Here is a 21,948-nt window from a genome sequence, read left to right as displayed (position 1 = left end):
TATCACAAAATTACTAATCATTCACTTGAGAAAAGCAGATTACCACCATACCCAAACCATATATGGTACAGTTTTCTATAGAGAGAGAATCCATAATTGTCCCTTAAATATAGAATATAGTTCTACATGTTAGACATGCAAGAAAACCTTGCTATATGGGTCTGTATGCCTACAAGGCAATAATATTCCTAGGGAAAACAGTAGCACAAAATACAGAAATAGGAATATTTGGAGGTTTAAGATAGTTATCCTTGATTGTATCTAACATATTGCCAAAGAATTATAATTTAATCTTTACCTTTCTTCTTTTATAGGTATAGCTTTGGTTTTACTTCTGTTGACATAGAATTCTATATGCATAATTAATTTTGTTATATTCCAATATAATTTAAGATAGAAAAACTAGATAGGCATGTATAGGTACTGAAGACAATAATGTCAAGAGGATTAATCAAGAAGATATTCTTTTAAAGATATTTTTTGAGAGTAAAATAATAAAATTGATATACTCAACTAGATATCTAATGGTAGAGCTTGAAAGAGACAGTGGGTTGAAAGTTCATTAAGTTAAATATCTGGGAATTGTCAATTCAAAACATGCTTCTGACCTACATGGGCATTTCCCTTATTGATTAGTCCACTAAAGGTATTGTAGAACTTCTCAGAGTGTGGAGTAGATATCTCTGAGTTTACTCCGTCCTATCCTTCATAATTGACATTGCCCATGTCAGTCTTGGCTCATGCCTTGCCTCTCTTACCGATAGGTGTTCCCACTCCATAACCTTTGGAGTCAATGAGGCCCCCAATCTGAGTGAGGTTGCAGTTTCTCTGTGTCACATACTCAATGCTGGTGGACTCCATCAGCAGGGCGTAGTCAGTGGTGAGTACTCGTTGGATCCCGTCATCACTGTTTTTAACCAGGGCAGTCTGCTGTCTGCTGCTCATAAAAGCCCACATCTTCTCATAGGTGGATATCTTTGATTTCTGCAGGGAAAGAAAGAACACCCACCAGCAGAAGAGTGCTGAGAAAATGCATCCTAAAGCTATTCAAAATCCCGGTGGTCCAAATAGTATAGAGATTCTTTCTTTTCACATAGGAAACCAGTATGGTTGATCCTTGAACTTCAGTTTGTAGTTGAGAAGAGCCCAATTTATTACAGGGAAACATTAGAAGCATTGAGGCAGCTATGGAGGAAAAGGAGATCTTACAGATTAGCAATATAAGACATTGGCTCAAAGTCCTTTTGTTGTTAGGGAAGAAAGAACACTGGTATTGATGACAGCATTTGCCTAATGAATTGAGGCCACTAAGAACAAATCCTCAAGGCATACTGGGTCAAGGAATGACTAGCTCACTCCAGGATTCTACTCATTGACTCCATTTCCCTTCATCCCCTAACTTCAGCAGGTACTGTTTTCCTATTTTCTGGTATGTACGTCTCTATACCTGATACAGCATGCCTTTGCTGGGGACAGCCCTGAGATAAATCACATGCTATTGCTGCTTTGTTTATGAAAGAACTGCCATTCACTCTTATCTTTTCTGGAAAACTTAGAATACAAATATTCTTTACAAGTTAAAATTCAGATCAGAAAATTCTTCGTATTGTAGATGCTTTTTTATGTCCATATTCAATTTTAATTGCAACTCTTTTTTAGAAAATGAGGACTGAATATTTCATTTCAAAGTGTTGTATGATGTCTTTCCCCTTATTCTTCAGCTTTTTGATAGATTCAATAATAAACCATAAATATGATGCATATGATACATGCATCTATACATTCCATTATCTCATTATCTTACTTTCTTTGTTAAAATATACTGCCTTAGTTTTCATATTGCTTGGATATGGACTTTCTATTCTTTTGAATAATGATCTATGACTAGACATTTACATTTTACTCCGTAATTTCCGTATTTTTCCAATTTTTTTCTGAATTTGTCTTCATTTGCATCAACACTCCCCTCCATTTATCTTGAAAATGAAAAACATTATGGGAATTACTGATAATTCTGAGCTAATTCCAGGCCCCACACATGAGACAGCTTCTCTGGCAGGCATAGGGCGTATCATCTCAGGAGTGCAGAGAAGCTTCAAACATGATTTGGGGCCATAAGCAATAAATGGAATACCTGTGGAATCCACTCTGGCGTGGTTATTCATGCTCAAGTGTTCCTGGGGGCTCAGTTAATTCCTAACTCTATTTAGGACCTGGGTTAATGCTGTAGGCTTTATGAGTTAAGGGAGGACAGATGGCTTTATTTTGGATTGTTAGGCATTTGAAGATCCCCCTGAGAAAGGTCTTGTGAGACAGACAACAATTCAATAAACAGTACCTTAGAGATACTGGTATTTTATGGAAGCCATTCTATCATGATTAGGCCCCTGTGAATTATTCCTCAACCCCAGAGATATCTGTAAATTGGAGCTCATGTCTCCGTGACAAAGGCATGGTTTTTGGTATCAGGGTCAATGCCTCATTTGTTGTGTGATTTCAACCCCTATGAGATGGATAATGCTAAATTTGTAATAAAGAGCTACTCAAAGGAATAGGGGGAGGTCAGTCTGTCTTTTGGTAGTAAATGCACAGCTGGGAAAATTTTTTCCTCCTTCAGGAAACTATGTTAAGGGAAAATAATTTTGTTAGACATATGAAATTTTAAAGTTGTCAGAGACTTTAGAAATTGACTCAAATTGCTGTTTTCACAGAGGAGGAAATTTTGGTATAGAAGGTTTGGAGACTTCAGGAAAGTCACAGAACTAGTCAGCATCAAAGCTAATACTGGACCCCAGGACTCCCAATATCCAATTCAGTGCTCTTTCCACTGGACCATGATGACCTTAGGGAAGTGGACGTCCTTATTGCCAAATTTCCCCTGAGAATGATTTTATTTTTTGATTTTTTAAAGATTTTATTTATTTATCTGACAGAGAGACACAGAGAAAGAGGGAACACAAGCAGGGGGAGTGGGAGAAAGAGAAGTAGGCTTGCTGCTGAGCAGGGAGCCTGACGTGGGGCTCAATCCCAGGACCCTGGGAGCATGACCTGAGCTGGAGGCAGACGCTTAACGACTGAACCACCCAGGTGCCCCTGAGAATGATTTTAATCTTATTTGCTCTACCTTTGACAATAGCCTAAATTCATCCACTTGTATTATTCCCTGAAGAAGTTTGCTATTTTGTATCATGTTAACACAAACTCAGGGTCAGCCTCCACATTAAAAAAAAAAAATCCCATGAAATATCCATTTTTAATCATATTTAACTTTTATTATTAAAAATGAATGTTGTAAATAGTTAAAAAAAACTGGATTTTTATTTTAAGGAAGTTGAGGACAAAACAAAGTAAATGATGGGTTCCTTCATGGTAAATGGACAAGGACTTGAAGGACAGGGAGGGAGATGAAAAGATTCAACGCAAAACCTACAAGCCTGTCATTGAGCCCCATTAGGTATGTTCTCAAATTATCTGCTGTGGGGGATTGTCTAATTTCTCAATACATGGCAGACCTATCTGTGGTCTTACTATATGTGACTAGCATACAGCTTGTATAACATGTGGCTCACCAAGAGCACTCAACAGCCTTCAAAGTAATCTACACTCAAGGAGAAGTATCCACTGATCATGTACTTGGTGCTACCATGATATCCATGAGCTACAAAAATTCTCAATTACTACTCTCAATTTCTTTTCTTGTCTCATCACAGCTTGGTAAAACAATGTTTGCTGAGTTAGCATGTTCTTCATACCACAGTTTGAGTAGCTGGAGGTCATGGATTTAATTCAACCATATCTACTTCTTTCTTCTCAGAGTAGAAGGTTGTCCTTGACCTGAACTCCCTGTGGTGCTGGAGGGGAAGTCTAGCTGGCATGGACTCCTTTGAAGCATTGAGGGCAGAACTGTTTCTCAGTAAGAAAACTACCACTTGGTAGAGGACTTGGTCAAGTGGAAGGTACAGGAAACATTCTAAATTTCTTTGACCCCCTCCTGCTATTCTTGTTGGGGCTTAATGATGGCAAACAAAATGGAACAGAGAATAGAACCCTTCTGCTTCCAGTTAAAGTTCTCTTTCATCATTTAGAAATTTTGCTCTTGTGGGGTTCCATTGTTTTCCACATTTGGAATTATAGACTATTTGAGAAACTGAGGAGCTTAGATATACAGAAAGACTCCCAAAATGTGGCTACAGAATAACCTTTTTAACTGTTAGAAATACCTGTAGGTGGCTCAAGCATCTTAAGACACAATTTTCCACCTTTGAAACCTACAGGAAGAACGTCATGGTTGGAAGAGTTTCCCTTAAGGATTCTTCAACCCCTACGTTCTACTTTTTGGACCAACTCCTTCATTTTTCTTATGCAGGTCCTGACTTTGGAGACACACAGAAGGTCACATTTTGTTAGTGAAAGAGCCAGCACAGAATGAGGGTCTCTTTCTTCTTTACTCCTGAGTTCTGTCCATTGTGATGCTCTGTTATGTAATGTTTATTTTTTGTTAGGTCAAAAAGTACTATTTTGGTAGTAGTTAGATTGATTCCTTTTTAATAGATTTTCCATTTTTAAGACACAAATCTAAATAATTCTTACATGGAACTGTTTGAATGGCAGATATTTTTGCGCTTCTAAATCGTCTGTAGTCTCAGCCTGCTAAATCATTTTAAATAATATATATTTAAAAAATAGAAACAGTGAATGCCTCTTGTTTCAATGAATATGTCAAAGGTTAATTAGAATATTTGTAAAGTACTCTGAGCTTCTTAGCAAAAGTACCTAAAACTGAAAAGTCTTCATTTATTAAATCTGAAATCGTCTATCTTTTTTTTTTTCAAATATTGCAAGAGCATCAGGTTTAGATAATTTCATTTTGCCTAGTTAAACCTGATTATGTGGCTATTCTGTTGCTGACGAAACACTATTGGCAAAGATTAAGCATATTTTCATCTAAAATCTGTTATAAGGGAGTGTTACTATATCTCCATTTGATGACCATCATTTATTTCTCCTTTTCCCCCTATGGTGCATGCAAGTTAAATACTCACTGGGAAATGATTTACAATGTGTCTGTGTTCAGTTAAAAAGTACTTATTGAAAATAGTAATAATCACCAGAACATGCAGTGTCTACTGTTTGCCAAGCACTGTTCTAAGCGCTTTGTGTGTATTAATTCATTTAATCTTTACAGTGATCATATGAGAAAGATGCGATTTTTATGCCTCTTTTATATTTGAGGAATCGGGACACCACATGAGGAAATGATGAAGCCAGGATTTGATTCCAGCAATCTGGCTCCAGGCTCTGTGTTCTTAACCAACAGGGAATTAGCTATTTGTTTCAATACACCGAACAACAAACTCACGGTTTGGTTAATGTTTTAACAGCTAAATTTTCTAAAGAAATAATTGTAGTAAGTAGCAGTGCTATTTTTCTATGATAATCAGAACTGTTACCCCTCTTGCAGTCGGCATCTAATGTACGGAGCTATATACATAATTTAGGCAGCTTACATTTGTATAGGCAAAAAATTAGATTGTATTTTCAGAAGTGTGATACTTGAAACTTAGAAGGAAGTGTGGATATTGTTTCTATTTTTTCCTTTAACAGTTTTTTATGTTTCATATAATTCTGTTGTTTGCAGTTGCAGGGTTTCTGCTATAACATGTAAAACAGGTGTAAATTCTATAGTGTAAGATGGTCTTAAGACCGATAGAACCTCCACTTTATAGACATATCCCTCTAATATATCATTTTTACTGAAATAAGCATTATTTATCACATTATTTCTTCAACCAGGTTATAGAGCTTCTACACTGGAGATATATAATCTTAATACTTAGTAGAGTGAGTAACTGTGCAATTCTGCTTAAGACAAATATGTCTGAAGACTTACATATAGATCCATGTTTATATATGATTATTTATACATATATCCATAACCCCACATGCAGACATACACACTGGGGATAAATTATTCATATTTAATCTTTGTAATCTTATCAAAAATGCTATTATGAATATGGTGAATATATGCATGTTGAACAAATAAAATGCCAAAAACAGTTACATTTTAAAATCTTCAAGTTACTTTTTCTTTAGAGAAATCCTGATTTAAGATAAATCTTAAAAATCAGCTAAAGACCTGGAAATCATCTATGTAGAAATGCAAGTTTTGAAGCAGATGCATCAGAGGTAAATAGTTTGTCTTTAAAATAACCATTTTCTTTAACTCATAACTAAGTATATTATTTCATTAAATAATATTTTTTCATGGAATTTTAAAAATATGATTTAATTTACAAAAATCCCTTAGAAAGGAGATCTCAGAAGAAAGCATTTATACTTATAGCGAGGGTCTCTGTCTTTCAAATGTATGTAATGAGCATTGCAGTTGATCATGCTCTTATCTTGAATTGATAGAAACTTATGACATTTGCAGAATCTCCAAGGTTTTAAAAATTCACATGCTCCCTTTAAAAAATTCCCTCATTGGGATTTAGACACCTTTTCTAAAACATTTTTCATGTTTTTCTCCTGTCTAGAGTTAAAGATTGGTCCATTACGGGCAATATACCAGGATTTGAAAAAGGTTAACTTTAATTGACTTCATGGATTTCTTCCCAAACAAATACATTTTTAACATATGGGGACTTAGCCTTTTGGCTAACCTTACTGATGGTAAAATTAGCTGAATCTTTCAAACACAAGCTAATATCTTCTTATGCAGAGAAGTTTGAGAAATGTCTTTCATTTTGTGCTTCCTTATATGACGATTTCTGTCTGGAACCTGTCTTCCCATAATGGCTCATTGCTTCAGTTCCACTGGTGTGGTGCTTAGTAACTTCCTTGAAATGTTTTTGGGGGTTGATGACAGCTCCTAACCACTCCCTGGAAGGCGATTATGAAGGTTAGAAAGTCCCTTATTCCCGCAGCCAGTCCAAAGTCCCTAGACCATGAAAGCCAGAAATGACAAGTCTGTTACGATTTTTTTAAACCTACTTTATCCAAGTCATTTTAGACTGAATCATGATATAATCTGTGTAATCCTCTGGCTTGGGTCTGAGAGGATAGTGATTTGTTACAAGGCAAGCTTCTACTGAGAAACATTTCTTACATGAGTATTTTCTACCCTTCTGGCTCACGAGGACTTCTGATGTTCACACCACTTCCTTCCTGCACAAGACATGCTCCTAAATCACGTGCGGCCTTGTGTTTAACAGGTCTGTGTGCATCTTGTCTCTTCATTGCTCTTCAGGTCTTTAAACTTTGCACACAATTTTATACCTGTCCCCTCCTATCTCTTACAATGCCAATCTCAAGTGCTATGACGAGAGCTATGACTGGAGAGCCTGGAAAACATATAAACTGAAATGAATCCTTCTGAACTACCTTGCTCTGCTTCTCAGCTGAAGTCTAAGGACAGCCTTACCATCTGGTTGGCTATCTACCATCTGGAAATGGTTCCTCTGCAAACACCATGTATGTACCTAGGAAAGCTTTCAAAAACAAAGGTTTTGGTCTGGCCTAGCCTCTGATGGTCTTTGAGATCTTGGGCACTGGCATTCCCTCTGGACTTCTGTGTCCATCAGCAGAAGACACACCTTCCACAGATCACTGAGAGTAGAAAGTTGAGCAAAGACCAATATAGAGTTGTTGGTTTTTGTTTGTTTGTTTGTTTTTTAATTCACAGAGACTGAAAAAGTAGGACTAATAACTAGGGGTAAGTGGGTACAATGGTGACGTTGGTGGTGAAAATTCTAGTATCTGACTTCCCGATTGTTTACAATTTGCCAAGTAGTACTGTAAACACAAGACCTATTTAGTCATTTATTCTTTAAAATAGTCTTATGAGTTAGCTATTATCTTCAATAAACAGAAAAGGAAATCAAGGTGTGGAGCTTAAAGAACTTGCCAAGGTCTAGGTAGCTAATAAGCAGTGAAGTCAGAATTTGAAGCTATGCTGTCTGGCTCCTGCAATCTGAAGCACTTCACTGTAAGTTTTCAGTTGTATCCCAGCAACTGGGGTTAGGTATATCTCCTGAGAAGACTGGCTGGTATCCTCAATCTCTGAACAATGGACTAGCACCATTATCCTGTTTGGAGGTTGGTTTGCAAGGGGCATTGGGAAATCCTTCTTTTCAGGCCTCAAAATGTTCTTAGACTTTTTATGACAATGCTTTCTTCAATTGGAAAAAAAATGTGACTTGCTAAATTGTCATCATGAGACCAGAGTTTGGACTATTCCATTTATTCTGAAAGGTAATTAATAGAATTACATCAGGAGAAAAAAGAGAACTTTCACACTTTCCCTACCTCCTATGAGAGATGGAGAAAACTAGTGTTTTAATATACAGAAAAAAAATATATTTATATTATATAGAAAACTAGTGCTCCATTATGAAAGGGGAAGCTGTAGCTTGTTGCCCTTGCTGTCAACTTACTTGAGTATAAAAGAGGAAATGGGTCATGTCAACTTTGGGGAAGCTACACCCAAGTTGTGTCCACAGCTTGGCCATGAACTAACTGATCTTTGTACTTCCTAAGATGCTGGTGGTGGTCTCAGGGGTTTGGGAGGGCAGGGAAAACCTTTACTGTTCAGGCTTTTGAAACAGTAGAAAGAACTAAGCAATTCCTCAGCAGAGAGCTGAGAAACCAATATAGTTAATATCATAGTATTAATTAGTACTATCCCTAGTGGAAAATAAAAGGGAGTTTGTTGAAAAATTCTCTAAGTGAAGTCTCTTGAAGTTCTGAAATATTAAAACACTGACTTAAAAAAAAAAGTCCATTTATTAATTGACAGCCTGACAAGGAGAAATAAAAGATCCCCTGATATTTGGAGAATTTCCTCAAACATTTTCAACAGTCCCTGGACAGTTGATAAAATATTTTGCCTCTCTTTAACCTTGTCTTGGTAATTGGCCTAGTGGTAACTGACACCCTTTGACCAAATGGGTATTATGTCATCCACAGTGCTTAAGACTTTAAGACTCAAAGTGCTTATGACCTTGAGAAAATTTGATGTTTAAAAAGCATCATTAACTGAGTGAACTTGGCCACAACACTTAGAGTTGTTCCTTTCTTTATACACAATGTCAAATTCTAGCTGTCCATCTAAAGCCTAGTGAATGCATATGAAATTGAATTTATGATTTAATCCTAGTTCTCTTGTGCAAATTTACAGCCCCTGATGACCAATATAGTTGTTCTATGTACAAATGACTCAGTGGAGGAAAACTGCTTCAGGCTCTCCTGTCTCAGACACATAGTACTTTGACCAGCACTTGCTTAATGTCAGTTTATTTCCTCAGCCTTACCTGAATTCACATGGTAGATAGTGCAATTTCACCCAAGCTACTTTAAAAAATTAAATTTTGCTTTTTTTTCATGTTGAAAACAAAATAAACCAAATCTGAAATCTGGGGTTGTGCTGTCTGCAAAAATAGGAAAGTCTAAGGGAAAAAACCCAATGGATTTTGATTAAAATTTTAGTGAGCAACTTCTGGCTATACTTTTCAAAGAGAAACTTCTCTAAATGCTTGTGGCCCAGAGGCCACATAAAGGGATTAGTGTATTTTGCGTCTTCACAGATTTTGGTAATTTCTATAGTCCTTTCTTTTTGCTACTTCCTATTTCATAGCTGTAAAAACAATTTAGAATCAACCTGAAAGCAAAGAGACAGATTTCTACCATTTGAATGCTGCCAAAGGGATATATATATATATATATTTTCCCCCCTCCCCCCTGGGAACAAAAGTGTAACTTTAAGTTACACTGTGTGAGATAAGGAAATGCTTCTTATTAGAAGTTTCCTTGTGATTGAGTGGAGATGAGACCCGTCTGAGCAAATGGCTGATGACCCAATAATGGGTCAGAACGTGTTAGGTTAGACTGGGTGAAGGGGGTTTTCCTTATTCATTCAACAGCCCAAGAGAGGATATTGTCTTTGATTAAGAGAGAAAGGGAGGGAGGCCTGATGGCACAGCAGAGGTGAAATAATGAAGACCTGGCTCACGACTGAGTTTTTTGACCATTAACTACTGTCACTCAGTGACTCAAGGTAGAACTACCCTGAGAGCTGAAAGCCTGGAATGTTTCTTTCCCTTGTGGAATAATCCAGCTTAAAAACCCTGAGTGTGTATCCCTCTGAAGCTTTCTGACAGCTTGCCTCCCTCAAGGGGAAAACGAAATCGGATTTAGTCCTTGTTCTCTTTTTGCAAATAAATTCCTTCATGATAAACAGGGTTGCCTGGCTGCAAGGTAACTTGTAAATTGAGAAAAATGGCAACAGTGTCTCTTCCTGTGTGGGTCTCTATTATCCCTCCTGCCGTGGTCTGAATGTGTCCCCCTCACATTCATATGATAATCTTTAACCCCCAAAGATGCCGGTATTAGGAAGTGAGGCCTTTGGGAGATGTTTAAGTCATAAGGATGGAGCCATTACAAATGGGATTAGTGCCTTAAGGCTCCAGAGAGATCTCTTGCCCCTTCCACCATGTGAGGATACAACGAAAAGTCTGTGACCTGAAATAGGGCCCTCACTCGACCATGCTGAGACTCTGATCTCAGGCTTCCAGCCCCCCGAAGTGTGAGAAACACATTTCTCTTTTTTTTTTTTTATGAGCTACCGGGTCTGTGGTATCTCATGATCGTAGCCTGAATGGACAAAGACACCTGTTTACCTCCTTCTGTTTGTCCCTCCCTCCTCTGATGAATTCCATCTTTCTATAGAATTCATCTTTTTGAAAACATGTTTTCTGAGTGCCTACTGTGTGCCAGGCATTGTTTTAGCCCCTGGGGATGTAATGACAAACAAAACAGAGCATTTCTCTACCCTCAAGAAGCTTTCCTTGTAGCACTCTCTGAAGTTTGGCTGAACCCTGGCTCTTCCATTGACAGCTTTGTAAATTTGGGGCAGGTTACTTAACTAAGCTGTGCCTCATTTTCTTCCGTATAAGGGGGTAATATTAGTACTTGCCTCAACCGGTCTTAATTAGGATCAAATGAGATAATATACGTAGAGCATTTACAGAGTGTGTGGCTATGAGCTAGGGTCCTGGGCAAGCTGCTATTGTCATTGCTGTTGTTGGTGCTTTTGTCACGTTCTTTCTCCCTGAGATACTTCTTGAGTCATCATTTGCCTAGTGACCTGAGGGACCACTTTAATTCGTGCCTCATTTTCAGGGCCAAGGAGCAAGCAGGAGCCCTCTCTGAAAAGGCCCAGGGAGCAGAAGTTGTGAGAGTAGCACATGACTGTTGTAGGGAAATGCACTATCCAACATACTGCAATGGGTCCTGCTGGAAAAATGGGGACCCGTACCCTTGATATACAAGAAGCATGTGAGCAGAAACAGATCAAAAGGAGGCTAAGGGATGCTTTGTGAATATGCAGACTGTTTGTACAGTGGCAAAGTCAGGTCCATCACTTTTGCAAAGGGCAGCCTCCCCCTCTTCTATATTTGTAGTAGATCCTTCTCTGCCTCTACTTACCTACTTCCCAATACTTTAAAACTTTTTGATACTGGTAAAAGAGGTAAGTCATTTCAGATATTTTTTCAGACATACCCAATTCTACTTTGGCAGTGTCCCTCGGTCCTCTATGCCTTGTAGGTAACTTTTCTGGTTTCTTTCTTTCTTTTTTTTTTTTTTTTAAAGATTTTTTATTTATTTATTTGAGACAGAGAGATTGAGAGACAGAGAGCATGAGAGGGAGGAGGATCAGAGGGAGAAGCAGACTCCCTGCCGAGCAGGGAGCCCGATGCGGGACTCGATCCAGAGACTCCAGGATCATGACCTGAGCCGAAGGCAGTCGCTTAACCAACTGAGCCACCCAGGCGCCCAACTTTTCTGGTTTCTGACAAGTATCGTGATGAATCACTAGCTTGAGGTAACTTCTGTCTCTTCACACTATTGATTTCACAAAAATCCAGGCTTTCATAAACTTGGATAACCATATATTTAATGTCATTTGTCCTTAAAACAACACTTGTCTAGGGTACAATCACCACACTTTATACATTCACTAAATCAATGATATATTTCTTAAAATGACGTGCTCGCTTCGGCAGCACATATATTTCTTAAAATGAAAAGAATGTTTAAAAATCATCTTTTTCTAACATAGGGGAAAAGCAAATCCTAACTTTTCATGTTACTCTATTTTTGATACCCCCCTGGATTTTAAAAGAGTAATTTTATTTTTTAAAATTTTAAAATTTTAAAATTTATTTTTTAAAGATTATTTATTTATTTATTTGACAGCGAGAGACACGGCGAGAGAGGGAACACAAGCAGGGGGAGTGGGAGAGGGAGAAGCAGGCTTCCCGCGGAGCAGGGAGCCCGACGCGGGGCTCGATCCCAGGACCCCGGGATCATGACCTGAGCCGAAGGCAGACACTTAATGACTGAGTCACCCAGGTGCCCCTAAAACAGAGTAATTTTAAACTTAAAACAAAGTAATTTGTATTTATTAATGTTATTGTTAATTGATAAAATTTACTGCAAAGGTAGTACCTGTTTTGGTGAATCAATACTGTTATACAAAGAAGCGTCCCTTTTTTCCCACCCATAGTTTTTTGGTTCTAAATTAATATTCTTCACCCGTTTTTGTCAACTCAATCTTGGGGTGACAACTTCATTTTTGGTAAGCTAGGTATGCAGCCTTGACACAGATGTGTTTTTAGAGTTTATTTTGGTTGCATGACTGTTTTCCTCTTTTTTTTTTCTTCACATGAGCAGCTAAAAGAAGGTTCTAACTAGTCCCTGTCTAGCATCAAGTTTGTGACTTTGAAAGATAATTTAGTTTCTAAAGGTTTTGTTTTCTTCATTAGTAAAGTGAAGGGCTGACCTTCATGATCTCTAAGGTGTTTTTGCTATCTCTACAACTCCCTGGATCTATTGAAATCCATTCCTACCCCAGGGGAGCTATTGTATCTGGGATTTCCTAATAAAAGTACTAAGGCTTATTCCATAAGCAAGGCAGAAATCAGTTGCACTACTCTAAGTAAGTAATGAAAAAGACTTGAACAATGAAATGCACTTGACAATAAAACTATATTGACTCTAACTTAATTCTCCTTCGAAGGCACTCCTGGCTATTGGAAACTTCAGGCCGTCCTGGGGCCACTGTCCTCATTGGTACAGATATAATATTTGACTGGTGTCCCCCCCCCCCCGGGAATTTTTTTGGTTCTAAATCTCCAAATAAATTCTAGTATCAACACATTTATTTGTTATCTGCTCTATCTCATTAAATACAGAACACAAAGAACAAAAAAATGATATTCAAGTATTCTGTATTCTGATTATTGGAATTTCCGATTAAGGAATTTTTATTTTATGGGCTCCATGAATGAGTTATTCGTTAATGGCTGGTTAGGCTATGTTCAGAAAACAGCATTTTTTTTTTTCTTCTATTATAAAGGAAGAAGATACTGATCTGTAGATCTGAGTGTACTAAATTGGGGATAGAGGAGGCAAAGAAATTGCTTTATGCTGCTGCTGAGGGCACATGGGTTCCTTGTTATGGGAGTGTGTAATTATAAGTTTTATTTAAAAAAAACAAAAACAAAAACTGCCCACATCTTTTTTTTTGGGGGGGGGAGACTCTTTTATTCCACATTCTTCTCCCCTCAATATGAGATAACCTTTGAGAATACATTGTCCATTTCTTACCTTGAAGAAGGTCATTGTTGATCCATCTCTGACTGCCCCGTATTCTATCTTGGTTTGCTTTGCCAGATCATCTGCTGAATCTATGGGGGATTCCATTCTCTCTACTGTCAGGAAGGCGGCCAGATTGGCAGTGTAGGATGAAATGATGATTAAGGTGAAAAACCACCATATCCCTCCAACTATCCTGGTCGATAGAGCTTTGGGCATCAGCTCTGATCCTGTCATGGTATCACCAGAGTAAGAGAGTTAAACAGAGTTAAGAGAAGAGGGAAGACTCATGATTTGACACTAGTCTAGGGAGATAATGCATTTTTACAACATAAAAATTATAAAGCCATTAAGGGCTTACTTTCTTGTGTGTAGGTAAGATAGAAGTGTTTTTTAGAAAATAGAGGAAAATCTAAATGATCTTTTATCACTAATTGCAGGTATTGCTTAAAATGTAATTTATCAACATTTGATGGTATTAAATGTTTTTAACCCTGAGTTATTCCATGTCTAAAATTTATAGAGTTAGTTTAATTGCTTGGACTTGGATTTGTTTGCTTGTTTTTGTTAAAAAGTCAACCCCAAGACTTTGGGGGCTTTTATTTAACTGTCTGATATGCATCTTATTGTGTGAAATAAAATGTTATCAGTCTTTGTACAACTATGAAAGCTTTGAAACACTAACTTATTTTTGTTTAAGATTAAAGAATGTGAGAAACTTTTAAAAGATTAACGTACTTTAATAAAACTTTAGGATTTTACAATCAAATGAAATAGGATAGAGCTACACTTGACAGTTGATGAATCAATTTCCATTGTTTTATGTTACTTTTAAAGTCAAAATTATTTTTTTCTAATGTATATTCTTGTGTGACTGGGAAGAATATATTCACTGAAAAGCATGCTTTTGTCCTTTAAAGTGCTTGACTTTATTTTTTTATTTAAAAAAATTTTTTTTTTAAAGATCTTATTTATTTGAGAGAGAGAATAAGAGCATGAGAGCGGGGTGAGGGGCAGAGGGAGAAGCAGACTCCCGCTGAGGACTCCTGCTGAGCAGGGAGCTCCATGTGGAGCTTGATCCTGGGACTCTGGGATCATGAACTGCGCTAAAGGCAGATGCTTAACCAACTGAGCAACTCAGGTACCCCAAAATGCTTGTTTTTAATTATACTTCAAAGACTGGCCATTTCTCAGGTGGAAAGGGGTCCTTCCTGGTAAACATACATTTTTAGATGTCATCCGATGTTTATTATTTGTAAAAGATAACATGGGAGGCACGTAACATGTTAACCAAGAGATCCGTTCTCTCTAAAAGAAAAGGTATATGGCCCAAGTTTACTGACACAAAGGGTAAGCATTTGTGAAAACTCTCCAGCTCAAAACTGTTGGTCAACCTGAACTACAGATGTCTATGAACCCAGTAGTGGAATTAAAAAGGAGCAGAAGCGGGGATGCAGGGCTCACTCTAATCGTACTGATTCATGGGTGGATTTTGGCTACTCTGCCTGCCTGAAATTCACCATGGGTTCTGTACTTAGCATTTCCTGCATGAACTTAGAGGCATGGTGAGTTTATATGATCAGTTAAAAAGTGGAAAATGTAAAAATCTAAAAGGTGAAGTACAGCAGGTGAAATACCTGTTTTCAAGGATTCTTTCACTATTCTGATTGGGTGTTTTGAAGTTCTGTAGTTAATGGCTCAAGACGGAGTGGGGAATTGGAGGTTACCAATCTACAGATAAATGAGTTCATACTCAAATTTAATCTATAAATAGACACACATATTGCTCATGAAATCAAAGCCAGCTCAAGGCTCATGATAAGCAGATCAAGGTTGGCAGGGTTTCTGGGCTTTGAATTAACAGATACATTTTCCTAATGCTCTTAGGTATCTGGGAGCTTTATTCTTTTTTAATGAGGTAAACAGTTTCATTGCAATTTGTATTTTCTTCTTTTGTTTGTTTGTTTGAATTTGGGTGTGTAATATTACACAGATTTATAATAGTTTCCATTAAATTGCCTCCAAGAATTTAGTGGGATAGTTTGTTGCTGTTGTTTTAATCTTGTGGTTAAATGGGATTTGTGTGCCTGTGGGTGTCTCCGTGTGCTTAATGACCGAGGTTGTTTCATATCTTTGTACTTAATTGATCTAGTGTGATATTATTTAGATCTTTAGTCAGTTATCATTAAAATACCATTTATTTCATAAAATAGCCATGGGAAATAAGTAATACAGTTAACAGATATATTTTCTTAGCTTATAGGTATGGATTTTTCTGCTGTAAATTTATCCTTCTGTTATTTGGTCGCATTCATGAAAAGAGAAGGTGGTAATTTGTTATTTGTATAACTATGTATTATGTGACATCAAAACTGGACCACTGACCGGTAATCAGAAATAATATATATTCATACCTATCATACTTTAAAATAAATATACTTTTGAATGATATAGTCTTGGAAACTAAAAAAAAAAAATAACTAGTAGAAATCTACTCAGATTACATTTTAAACCCTTGGTCTATGGTACGAATTAGATTTCTTGACATTTCACCATGTTTTTTATTTTCACACGGTTCTGTGACTTTCATGACTTTCAGCGTTAATTGAAATACTTAGAAACGGCTTTCCGCAAATAGAGATGATTTGTCTAAGTTCGGAACTGGAGAGGATGAAGTTATGTAGGCAATAAAAGTCAAGTGAAGCATCGTTAGAAAATATTTGGGATGAGAGACAATACTTGCTGAAGTCTCTTTAGAGCCTTTTATGGCAGACATGACAGCCAATCCTGATCCAGACTTTGCTCACGCTCTGTAGAAAAGAGAAAGTCTGATCATCACATTAAAAAAAGAAATGAAACGCAATGGTTTCCAATGGAGTACAGTGACAAGCTTCTGCTAACAAGAGAGAGCACAACAGTTGATACAGAAGTTAGCTACCTGGTCCAATTCCACACGCTAAGGACAGATCCACTAAACAGTCATCAGTACCATCAATTTGTATATGACAATATTTGGGTCAGCTGACAAGTATTTTTACCCTTCTTGAAAAACAAGCAGAGTCTGGTTGGGGCTGACTGTCATGTACCCAAGGTAGTGGTAACTAACAACAGACACTGCATCCCACGGTTTGCTGTGGATGATGGTAAACTCCAAACAGAGTATGAAAGAGAATTTGAGAAGCTGGGTGCACTCACATGACACAAGGCAGTCATGGTCATGTGTACCTGAATGGACTTGCTGTCTACTCTGTAAAACCCACGCCTATATTTTTCCATTCTAATGGTACAGACAAACAAGCTATAGGGAAGGTGTGTGTGTCTTGGGGGTGGGGGGTTGTCTCCTTGTTCTTTGATAGTTGTTGCTCATGAGACAAATGCCCTAAAAATTAAATGCACTGGTAAAGCACTATATGGCTTCTAATGGGTTTTCCTGCAGGACTTACAGTTCTGTGCTACCCTCTAACCTTATGCAAGTGATTTCTAGTAAATTCGGTGCTATGTTTATACCTATTTAGCAGTGCCCGCATAAACTGCTGAACTGCCTGATGAGAGAATTTACCCACTTTTCTCAAATATTTGATACTTCCCTCTCTCCCTCTCGTTTATAAACACAGAATACAAACATTTCAAGTAATATGATAAAAACTCCCTCATGAGAAGCCTGAGGTTCACCCCCAAGTAACAGACATATTTAATATATATATATATATATATATATATATCCTTGTTGAATTTTCCTTTGCCAATTTATTTTGCAGTGTACTGTCAAATGAGTAGATTATTCTAAACACGACAGCATTTGTGACTTATGATTTTCTTAAATTAATGCATTTAATCTTGGGATGTCTTTTCTAGACCATATGCGTAGAATCAAAGCTAAGGAAAATCCACAAAAGAGCTGGATTTCTTCCAAAGGTTAAAATGACTCCCTCCTCCCTCCCCAACAAAATCAAAATTCCCCATTTCATATAAAATATATTACATTTCTATGGTTTGAATTTTATTTTCGCACCCTTACAATTTATTGTTGCTATGCTTACCAATTGAGGGAGACTGTAAAAAGTTACAAGTGAGGATGAATTCCAGTAGGCTTTGTCGGAGTGGTAATTAGGTGATTGTTTTAGGTACTGTCAGCTACTGGAAAAATGTAAGGCAACTTAATTTTCAAGGATTCAAAGTCCACTCCTTTAGAACCCCTGACTTGTGGAGTTATGGCTGGAAAGGAAAAGTCTGATCGTTCCATCTATGCAAATTTGTAAACAATTTTTAAGGTATTTTAACCATTACTTCCTTCTAGGAAAATTTGTATTGCTGCATAGAAGTCTTATTTTAGAAATACAGACAAGAAGTTCCATTCAGGTCATATTTTTATCTTTGCTATCTTTAGAACGGACTCTGAAGTCAGGTTCTATTTTTTAATTCCTGAGATCATTTTTCAGCCTACCCTCTAGCTTTATGGTGGAGTTTACCAGCAACAAAGCCTGTCAGCAGACTGTGGGATGCATGTGACAAAGATAGGCAACCGGTGTACCTTGCTGCATGAGAGCTCCAACTCCAAACCAGAAACTATTTAGTAAAGTAAAATTGTTTTCCACCACGTCTGAGTCAGGGTTGCATGGGTGGGGGTTATACCATTCGTAGGGTGTAAACCTGTAGTAGTTAACAGAAACAGTCTGTAAACATCAGATAAATACACACAGCACCAGCAAAACCTGCTGAACAATGCAGAAGATCCAACAATTAATGGTGAAAGAATCAAACCAAAACAGGAACGGCCATATTCATCAACTTACAGCTTTGGTGGGCAAGGTTTCAAACGAGACGTGGGACATTCTCTTTACCAAACTTCTGATTTCTAGGCAACGTGCTTTGGTTGGCTGGGAATTGTACTTCTCTGCCCTATGTCTACTGAATTCTTCTGAGTTTTTATCCATTTTCATTTTACTGAACTGCTAGTTGGACTGTAAAGAAAGGTTCACTCATCCAAAGTATTTACCCCATCCAAAGTATTTATCCCACCAAGTATTTACTCATCCAAGTATTTACCCCACCAAAGCAATGACAGCTACATACACAAGTTACATACCAAATACAGTGTCAAGATACTGTGTTGCTAGATGCTTGGGGACACAAAGTTAAGAGGGGTGACTTGCCTTCAAGGGACATCTATGGACAGATGCCTAAAAGAAAGATGTGGCTTAGTGATTGCATAATGCATCAAAGGAACTGCAAGGGCAAAAAAATTAGTGAACAGAAAGAAGGTCTAGATTTGGGTTATATTCAATTTTTTTAGTATACTACATATATGGAAAAAAAAATCATAATCTTTAAATGAAGAGATGGGGGCGCCTGTGTGACTCAGTCATTAAGCGTCTGCCTTCGGCTCAAGTCATTATCTCAGGGTCCTGGGATCGAGCCCCGCATCGGGCTCCCTGCTTTGCGGGAAGCCTGCTTCTCCCTCTCCCGCTCCCCCTGCTTGTGTTCCTGCTCTCGCTATCTCTCTCTCTGTCAAATAATAAATAAAATCTTAAAAAAAATAAATAAATGAAGAGATGAAGTATATATATATATATATTTTAAGTAGGCTCCACGCCCAACATGGGGTTTGAACTCAAGACCCTGAGATCAAGAGTCACATGCTCTAGCGACTGAGCCAGCCAGGCACCCCCGAAGACTTGCAGTTTAAACTTAGAAGTATCCTGCCCCAGGGATAGGGGTAGGGGTTCATCAGTGTTAACTCCATAGCATATTTCACTGGGGAGTTTTACATTCAAAATTCCCTTTTGATTTGTTTTTAATTTATGTATAGAATGATGGACTGCAGTCACTTGATCAGCAGCCCTAGTGAGTTAGGAAGTTGATCTTGAACAAGTCACTTAACCTTTCTGGCCTCAGTTTCCTTATTAGTAAACAAGAGGGAATCCAGATATCTCTGGGATGGGTGAAAAGAAAAATCCGGGGAACTGGATATTCTTTTGGTTCTTTCTCTGTTTTCTAAACATTTGTCTGACTTCTGTAGCCCAAGGAGTTGCCCACTCTGTGGTTATTTTGTAGGGCTATCTTGCCAAGGGGCACTTATTTCCCCAAATAGACATTAGCAGAGGCTCTGCAAAGTGATCTGGAAATGATTTAAAATGTTGTAGTTCCTAGCCCTGGAAGCTTTGCCATTTGCCATTGGGTTTTTTTAATGGAAGCAGGAGCGTTAGAGTAATGTTAAAACCCCATAAAACCAATGGGAACATACGGAATTCTCTCCAGCCATAAGGTTTCAGCAGTAAACAATAGCAGGTTGCTGACACAATGGGGAGAACCGGGATTAAGGTGAATACATTATCTACAGCGAAAGGCAGGGCACACTGTGAATCGTGCACAAGGAACTGGGCAGACAGTTTCTCTTAATGAAAAACCATTCCCTAAACCCCCCCGAACACCTTCTGCAAAGTGTAGTGTCTCCTCATCAAGTCTTAGGGGTACAGAGATAATAGCCTCATAGTTTACCCCACAGTGATGGTACCCAACTCATTACTCCACAGCTGCAGGGCGCACAGTGCAGGGTCCTGTGAAGCTTATGAATATAGCTGCAGTTGACAATGCCATGCCAATACATTTTAATTACTGTTTCAACACTATAATTAAATTTTGAATTTATACACTCTTCTAACCATAGTAGTTTGCTGAGCTGAAGAAACGAATACCAATATTAATGAACCCACTAATTGAAACAGTAGGCACAGTAAAGATGCCATTACTTAAATAATATCATCGTCACTTGTACAATAATTTTAAAATATTAATTGCAATAAATTAGGAGTCTTATGCACTCAAAGGAGTTTTTCTCAACAGACCATAAAACCGGGCAAACGCTAACCCCCCTGATATTCAGGTACTTCTTCCTCATCTATGCTCTGATCAGTGAGTTCATCACTTTCCTCTTTGAAATGCTGCTTTTGGTCTTGTGTCAGTGTTTCATACTTTGCATTTCTAAGTGAACAATTAATCTAATTTTTCCAAGGCAAAAAGGAAAGCTGTCTAAACAGCAATATGATTCTGCCTGCACTGCAAAGATATTTTAGGTTCTTTCTCTCCAGGATTCTGAGTGATTTGCATTGGACTGAGGGATATTGTCGGTAGGATGCTGTGCTGTAAGACACTGGGTTTTCGTAAAGCAATAGATCTACCTGTTGCCTGGATGTAGATATCTCAGCTTGAAATTCCCAATGCCTGCTTAAAGATAGCCAGTGTGACAGCAGTGTCAGCATCAGGAAGCTGTGGGAAAATTAATATAGGACCTACCCTCATGATATTCTGAGGCTGCTATTCCCAATTGATACTGATCTTTAGCAAAATGACAGAGAAAGGGACAAATGTGCTTACAATCGGTGTCAAAACTTGCATCTAAAAGAGTAGCATTATGTTGAAAAGTAAAGGTTCATTTTGGGTTTATGTTTATATATACCAAGCTTTTACTTGAATGGGAGATATAAAACAATCTTCCGGCTGAAGATCTCTAATTAAGGGATTCTTTTTATGGCTGAGAATGGATATTGGGCTGCATCGAGGAGAGGGAGATCTGTTCATCTTTTAAAGGACAGAGCTCTATTTGAGCCTGTGATATAACTGTTGGGTTTGTATGATAACTTCAGAGTTACAGTCAAAGGGTTTCTTGATTTTTTTTTTTTTTGCTAAATGCCAACTTAAAAATGTTCATTTTTAATAAGACAAACATAAATCATAAAATGTAAGCAGATGTGATACCTGGATATTTGGTTTATTTAAACTGTGTGTTCATGATGGACATAATTCCTTGGGGTTGAATGTTTTTCAAAAAGTAATTTAAAAAATGTTAACCACAAAACAAAAACCCTGACATGCACATTTGTAGCATCATAATTAAACAAGTCATAGTAACTTAAATGTTTATATAGTTTTCCTTAGTTGGTCTAGCTTTATGAATTCAATTCAGGTTAGCAAATGATTTTTAAACATCTATCTAGTGAGAACATTAGCCTAAAATGCAGTGATGGGCTTTATTTTTTTTCCCCTTTAAAAGGACATAAAAGGATATACTTCAGAACACAAATTCAAAAGCCTCTCTAGAGCTAACGATGATTATGAGATTAGCTTTTTTATTTCTACTTCGCTAACTCTGAAGGCAAACCACTAAGGTGGTAACAGAAAGCCATTTCACATCTTAGCTTCTTGGTGCAGAGTGACCAAGTTCATGGTCTCAAGCTATGATGGTGGGAAGTAAAAGTGAATTGGCACATCTATTCAACAAGGATTTTGTCT

At 37.6% G+C, this 21,948-nt stretch overlaps 1 protein-coding gene across 9 annotated transcripts in view; it reads right to left on the bottom strand.

Annotated features, from left to right (window-relative positions):
- Nucleotides 1-21,948, bottom strand: part of GRIK1 (glutamate ionotropic receptor kainate type subunit 1) — a 382,316-nt gene that overhangs the window by 21,868 nt on the left and 338,500 nt on the right. For all 9 annotated transcript variants that reach the window (XM_045863608.1, XM_045863610.1, XM_045863609.1 and 6 more), the window contains 3 exons: nucleotides 18,191-18,309; nucleotides 13,672-13,889; nucleotides 759-984 (listed from right to left, as the gene is read on the bottom strand). In XM_045863608.1, the coding sequence (XP_045719564.1) occupies nucleotides 759-984; nucleotides 13,672-13,889; nucleotides 18,191-18,309 (563 nt within the window). The remainder of the gene's footprint in view (nucleotides 1-758; nucleotides 985-13,671; nucleotides 13,890-18,190; nucleotides 18,310-21,948) is intronic.

Source organism: Mirounga angustirostris, unplaced genomic scaffold (assembly GCF_029215605.1).
Source record: "Mirounga angustirostris isolate CCGP_5_RB_7025 unplaced genomic scaffold, mMirAng1.0.hap1 SCAF_1, whole genome shotgun sequence".
In the NCBI taxonomy this organism is placed as follows: Eukaryota; Metazoa; Chordata; class Mammalia; order Carnivora; family Phocidae; genus Mirounga; species Mirounga angustirostris.
Note: the sequence above shows the minus strand (reverse complement) of the source record. Positions and strands in the feature narration are given on the sequence as shown.